The 7,477-nt window shown below is 40.0% G+C and overlaps 1 protein-coding gene across 1 annotated transcript; it reads left to right on the top strand.

The window, feature by feature from the left end:
- Nucleotides 1–519: 519 nt before the first annotated feature.
- Nucleotides 520–6,559, top strand: LOC116464364 (RNA-binding motif protein, Y chromosome, family 1 member A1-like; the record flags this gene model as incomplete). The annotated part of the gene is made up of 4 exons (XM_058435040.1): nt 520–653; nt 2,669–2,781; nt 3,285–3,388; nt 6,382–6,559. Coding segments are annotated over exons 1-4 (499 nt in total), but the record flags the coding sequence as incomplete, so codon positions are not given.
- Nucleotides 6,560–7,477: the final 918 nt, after the last annotated feature.

Genomic DNA, 7,477 nt, shown 5'->3' with positions numbered 1-7,477 from the left:
CGGCCACCGCTGTACTTGCGAGAGCCTCTGCGCCAGCAAGGCAGTGCACACGCGTCACTGGATTGGCGACTACGGCAGTTGGCCTCCCGTGTTCCCAGGGCACAGGATGAGAAGTCCTTTGGAATGCCCCTGTGAGTACAGCATCCTCAGGGAGGAACCATGAAACTCAGTCTGTATTTGCCTAGACCTGAGAGAGAGAATTCTTGCAGGGTTTCAGCTTCTGGTGCAGACGAATTCCACCCCAGCAGTGTACCAGTCGACTTTAGTCCCACGCACCCGCCCTGCCCCAATCCCCCAAAGCCACCGCCGCTGCCCTCGCCCCAGCGGGCAGCGCTGGTCCCTCTCTCTCCCCTCTGTTTCGGCAATATTCAGTACCATCAGCCTATCCTGCCTAATGAAGTGAGATGTTTCATGTGTTCCCTGTGGTTTAATGTCTCGCCACACTCAGGAGGACCACAATTCCAAAGGGCTCCCGTCTCCTGCGTGCCTTAATCCACCGCCACCTGGCACGAGGCACAAGCGGCATCTCAGAAGAGCTACCGCGAGAGGATGGAGCCGCAGGCCAGCCAGGGGCGGGGCGCTTCAGGACACGCAGGCAGCCTTCGCAACAATTGGCCGACGCCCACCGCCTTCGCAATGATTGGCCGCTGGAGGTAGGCGGGATTTCCGGGCACGTCTTCTGGCGTCCTTCCCTCGCAGGTTAGCTCCTGGCGTCCTTCGTGCAGTTGGCCCTGTGGTGCTCCGATGCCGGATCCGTACGACCTGAGGGCCAGGCGAACCTCAGGCTCTTTGTCCTACTGAAAAGCGCCGTATTTGCTGTTGCTCTGGACAGCTCGGTCTCTCGGCAAGAATAGAAAGCGAAGGTTTGGGATTTTGCCTATACAAGCGGAGGGGTTTGCTATGTGTGGGTGTTGAAATACGGGAGGAGACAGTGGGGGGAGAACTCCTTAGCGCTATTAAGAAACTCATTTTCGTTCCACTCATTGATTTTTCTTGAGGATTCTACCTTTAACTACCTAATATGTCCGACTAGTTGTGGGAGATGGTGCTAAGGCGCCATTGTTTTCACGTGCACTTTTTGTTAAAGCGGGTTTTCTCTGTGAATGTGGTCATAATTCAAAATACAGGCAATAGACTTAACCACTGCGATTAAAAAGTTACACTTTTAGTTAGCACATGTCACGTGTCTGATGTGCTTGGGAGAAATTATCAAATTTTGACATAAATTGTGTAACTTTAGTGTATGTAGAACTATGGGGCCATAAATAATCTCAGTTTAGCCTTTAATTGTCTCCTTCGTTGTATGGCAGTATTTGAAACATGTTTCATGTATCTTTGGCACCGTAAATAATTTAAACCGAATAAGTGGGTGTAATCGAGATAAATGGAGTTAGGTAGCCTAAAACGGGAACAAAATTGATGCGCTTAAGTTATTCTGTTAACCTGGCACACTGACTTACTCCTGTAATCCTAGCATTTTGGGAAGTGGAGGTCGGAGGATGGCTTGAGGTCAGGAGTTTGAGACCAGCCTGGGTAACATAATGGACTCTTTCATTGCTATTTTCGCATCAGGGACTGGTTTAGTGGAAGACAATTTTTCCTCAGACAAGGGTTGCGCAGGGGAAGGAGGCGGGGAGGTGGACACGTTTGGGAGTGGGGGCTGGCGGCAGGTCCCCGAGGGGCACGTGGTGGGGCGGGTCTTCCGGTAGGAGCAATGTGACAGAGGACAGGTGGGGCAGTGGGGCTGCCACGGGGACAGGGAGGGGCAGCGAGGGAGTAGGGAGGATGGTTTCCGGATAAAACTGTACCCACCTCAGGTCATCCTCAGGCGTAAGTTACATTCTCCAGAAGACAGGTATTACATGTCATCCTCCGGCATCACATTCAAGCCACAGAAAGGTACGGGTGGAAGACTAGGGTTTGAGGATCTTTGACCTATTGTATATTTCAACTCACTAAAAGATTGTAAAAATATTTAAAATATTCTCTCCCTAGGAGATTTTAAGTAGCTTGATTTAATCTTTTATCCAAATGTCATGCTGAGGGTGGTGATTCAGCCCTGAAATCCCATCAGTTTGGTACTCCCAAGCCGGTAGAACACTTGAGCCCAAGATTTGGAGACTCGCTTGGGCAATATGGGGAAACCCTTGTTTATTTTTAAAAAGAGAAAAAGTTGCACGGCTGTGGTAGAAAGCCCCTGTAATACTAGCCACTTGGGAAGCTGAGATGTGGGAAGATCAGTTGAGGCTGGGTAGAGGAGGCTGTGGTGAACAGCGCACTTTGGCGACAGGAGATATACATCTCAAGAAAGAAGATATTGCAAAACATCACACGGTAGCTCATAAATAGATAGTTTTCAAATAAAATTATTTAAATGGGGGTATTCTTCATATTGCAACTTAGGAAAATTATGATAGCTTTTCTTATCTAATTTTGAGAAATGAGGTTTTTGTCAGGTACATACTAAAATGCAGCAGTTGTCCATGAAGTTAGTGCCCCTTTGCTCTGAGTGTTACGAATTTTACATATTTGAGGTAAGAAATACTGAAAATATGTCACCCTCGGGAAGGGAATTTTACTTGGATTTTCAACACAGTATGTAATAAGATTTTATATTTTTCGCTTATTTATTTTTACCTAAATATAGATAGTTTTTTTACCATTACAGCACAATGGTAGAAGCAGATCGTCCTGGCAAGCTTTTCATTGGTGGCCTCAATAGAGAGACCAATGAGAAAATGCTTAAAGCAGTATTCGGGAAACATGGTCCCATATCAGAAGGTAACTCTTAAAACCGTGTGTGTGTGTGTGTGTGTGTGTGTGTGTGTGTGTGTGTGTGTATTTTCATATGTATATTTCATTATGTATGTTTAAAATCTGTATGTTACGTGTATATATATATATATATATATATACACATATGTTTTGAAAAGATATATTTTTTTCAAAGTTCATTGTATACCTACATTAAAATGCCTTATCTGTTTTAAACTCTTATTTTGTAGTATCTGTTTGATATTTGGAAAATTCTCATAGTACCAGGTTAAGGTTCTATGGAAAGGATAACCTACTATGTACAAAGGAAAATGAGGAAAAGTAAATGTGTTGTGGAGTTCAGGAGCAAACTGGAATAAAATAGACTGACTATAGGGGTGGCTCAGTATTAAGAACAATAATAGTGATGTGAAATGCAATTATTTTTTAGTGTTGATGTAATAACTCTCAGATGGTTAGCACCGTGATGAGTCCGTTATATTAATGTAAAATGTTTTCATGTATTTGAGTTCTTTTGATAAAGGATCGAACCAGCAAATGCAGAGGCTTTGCATTTATTACTTTTGAGAACCCTGCAGATGCTAAGAATGCTGCCAAAGATATGAATGGAAAGGTAAGAGTCCCTTATTAATAATATTCTTACTCTGTTCTTCAATTAACAGTATTTCTGGGTCTTTTTAATATTACTAAACTTTTGAAGATAGTAGCATGTCATATGAAGCCATCCTCTTCTTTGTGCCATATACCTGCAAGTGTAGGTGGAAGGCTATTGGAATTGACATTATATAAATTGATTTATGGTAACCTTTTTCTATGTTTGTATTTCAATATGAGTGTAAATAGATTTTAAAAGGTTTCGAAGAGCTTTAAAACTTATAAGGAACCCTCATGTAAATGAAAGTAATAAGTCAATATTTATTACATGCTGTTAATTGAAGTACTTCCAATTCCTGGAAATACTTTTAGAGCATAGACAAACTGTAGATTGATATCTAGACAGACTCACAAAAAGGAAAGATTCTTTCTTTCTTGAAGAATATATTTTCTGAAAATATATTCTTGAGAAAGTATATTTAAATAAGACCTTTACATTTAAGGAAATGTTAAGTAGTTGAAAATAGAAAATAATATGAGAACACTGAAGTCAGATAACAGAAGAAGTAACTGACATTTTTGCCCCATCCTTGCTTTTTCTCCTAAGGACATTTCTTTCCTGTCACCAGAGTGAGCTATGTAACATGAATACCTAATTACTCCTTTCTCCAGTGTGTTTGAGGACTTGTGTTGATTCAACCAATGGTCTCTTGTCCTGTTGAGTCTTAAATCTAGGGATTGTGTGTTTAGTAAAGCTTTAAACTTTCATGTAACTATACTAATTATTGAATTCCTTTACATTGTAGTCAAGATCATTTCCTTCTGTGCCCTTTAGTGCCTTTTTTGCTTTATAACATTATCCCCATCATGCCCGGCATGGTGGCTCCTGCATGTAATCCCAGCACATTGGGCGGCCGAGACGGGCAGGTCACAAGGTCAGGAGAACGAAACCATAATGGCCAACGTGGTGAAACCCTGTCTCTACTAAAATCCAAAAGAAAGGAAAATTAGCCACATCTGGTTGTGTGTGCCTATAGTTCCAGCTACTCAGTAGGCTGAGGCAGGGAGGCAGAGGTTGCAGTGAGCCGAGATCACGCCGATGCACTCCAGGCTGGCCGCAGAGCAAGAATCCGTCTCAAAAATAAATAAGTAAATAAAATGAAAAAGTAACATTTTCCCAAACTGTTTTTAGCTCCTGTTAGTCTTTACGCTGTCCCCAAAATGTTTTTTGGACTTCTTGAGAATTGTCCTTCCCCTTGTGTGTCTCAGAAATAATAATTGATGCTTCAAAAACAATATAGATTTCATATTTTCTTCCTCATTGCATATTGTAGGTATTTTGTACTCACTGTACTATATATTAGTATATTGACTGTGAAATTGTATATATTGCATATTTAAGTCTTCCTAATTGCTTTTATTTCTGTTACATCTAGCACACTTCTTGGCACATAGCAGAAAGTAGATTTTTATTCACTCTTATAAATTAATATTTTAAGCGGTGGTAGAAACTGAAAGTTGCTTTTGGTTCATGGCTTTGTGGTAGGTATGGAGATAATTTTGACTTATGTATAGAAATCTATGATAATTTATTTTTTCCCTCAAGTTTTCAAGCAAAACAGCAGATAATTTGTGAAAAGTTTTTGTTCGTTTGTTTGTTTTTTAAGATGGAGACTCGCTGTGTCCCTAGGCTGGATTGGAGTGGGGCCGTCTTGGCTTACTGCAACCTCCGCCTCCCGGGTTCAAGCGATTCTCCTGCCTCTGCCTCTTGAGTACCAGGGGCTAGGAAGGCGCGCCACCACGCCCAGCTAATTTTTATACTTTGAGTGGGGATAGGGTTTCACCCTGTTGGCCAGGATGGGCTGTATCTCTTCACCTCATAATCCACCTGCCTCAGCCTCCCAAAGTGTTGGGATTACAGGTGTGAGCAACCACGCCCGGCCAATGTTATTTCTAAATTACTTCATCTCACATATTTTATTGTGTTAAATATGAATGTTGTATGCACATAAATGTTAAGATAGCCAGTAAAGGAGGTTCTTAGAGTTTTCAGGTGGAATTAACAGTTAAGGAATTTTGGCTGACTTGAGAACACGGGGAAGGAAGCAGCCATGGGCAAATCTGGGGAAAATATTTTGAGCCCAGAAATAACGAAAGAAGTTTCAAGGTAGGAACAACTGGCGATGTGGCTTCAAGAGGTCTTGTCAGGGATTTAAGTCCTTCCTCCAAATAACAAAAGCCATGTAACTTTTAAATCTCGTTATTAGCTGAACTGCTTTCAAAAATTGCTGTGGCCTGTAGAAAAGATTACAGTGAAAAATGTTATTGTGAAATTAATTAGGATATTTAAGCATTTCTGAGAAATTACATGAAGTACCATATTATGAATTGTTTTTTAGGGGCACATCTAAGGCAATATAAGAAATGAGTAAGGCAAAATACTTTAATGAGATCAAACAAGGATCACATTTACAGAAACATTTTTAGAGTAAATGTAGAATTGTAAACCATATGGGGACATTTTATGTAAGTGTTAGCAAATCCAACAAGAAACAACCTATAATGACTAATGTGACTAATCACTCTGAAAAAGTAAGCTCATTGTTTAAAAAGGACACAGGTTTCGTTGGGACAGTGAAACTTTAAATGAGTGATGTGAATACAAAGATGAAGTGGATTATATATTGTAAAAAACAGATGTGCCCCATTCTTCCATAGAATGTGTGATGGGCGAATCTTTTTTTAGGTTTGAGGTTTTTTTTTTTTTTAATAATGGAGGAGTTTTCAAGGAATTTGAATAATAGAATTTGTGTTTGATCCCTTAATGGAAGGCACGTGCTCAGTAAATGTCTCAAATTTGGCATTGCGAAAGATGTGTTCATTTTAGGAGTAAAATAATTTCCTTTTGGAGAGAATACCTCAAGTTGAACTACAGTTGATGTAAAAATGTTTGTAAAATGTGCTTACGTTAAATGTGCCAGTGTTAACTGATAGTACCGTTAATACTTGTAGTGTTTGGATGGAAAAGCAATAAAAGTAGAACAAGCCAAGAAACCATCTTTTCAAAGTGGTGGTAGGTGGAGACCACCAGCTTCCTCAAGAAACAGAAGCCCTTATGGAAGTCTGAGATCTGCAAGAGGAAGTAGTGAAGGAAGAAGAGGGTGGCTTCCCTCCCATGAAGGACACTTAGGTAATGTTTTAAAATATAAAGATGGAACCATAGGACTGAAAGAAAATAAGTTTGAAGATATCGAAATTTCTCAATTTTTTTATTTCCTTTATGGACAGAAAATTAACTTATTGATAAAAAGCAAAATTATTTGTAAGTACTAAAGGTGTATTATAAGAATGATTGAAGTAATATCTAAAATTTGTTTTAAAATTGTAATAAGTTTGCATTGAAGTAACACACAATTCAAACTGAGTTGTGTTTATGAATGCTGATTGCCTGTACTTAACCGCTTTTCTGCAGAACTCATTTATGTGGATTATATTTTAGAGTTTTCTACTTTGGGGCCCAGAACTTCATATCGGTTGTATTATCAAAGGACTTAAAACTTTCCAACAGGAAAAAGTAACTCAGTACTTAAGATTGATTTTGTAGTATTTGTTTTCTTGCGTATACACGTGCCAACATCTGTGCAAATCTATTGCTTTGTAATTTTGATAGGGAGAGTTTGTACATTGGCCTGCCATAAAGCATTTTCAATTTAAGAAATGTAGAACTTTAATTTCAGAAAAGAGTCTGTGACTCTGGAAAGGTATAAAAACGACTGTTTCACAGACACGTATGTATCTTTCTTTGCTGGAGGACGAGTCACTGAAAATGATATTTATTTTCATGGTGAAACCCTGGCTCTCCTAACACGGTGAAACCCTGTCTCTTCTAACGATACAGAAAAATTAGCCTGGTTTGGTGGTGTGCACCTGTAATCCCAGCTACTCGGGAGGCTGAGGCAGGAGAATCACGGGAACCTGGGAGGCAAAAGCTGCAGTGAGCCAAGTTTATGCCATTGCACTCCCGCCTGTGTGATAGGGCAACAGTCCAAATAAATAAATAAATAAATAGATAGATAGATAGATAGATAGATAGATAGATAGATAGATA

Source organism: Hylobates moloch, unplaced genomic scaffold (genome assembly GCF_009828535.3).
Source record: "Hylobates moloch isolate HMO894 unplaced genomic scaffold, HMol_V3 SCAFFOLD_501, whole genome shotgun sequence".
Classification (NCBI taxonomy): Eukaryota; Metazoa; Chordata; class Mammalia; order Primates; family Hylobatidae; genus Hylobates; species Hylobates moloch.
The sequence above is the reverse complement of the archived record's forward strand: the minus strand, read 5'-3'. Positions and strand labels throughout refer to the sequence as shown.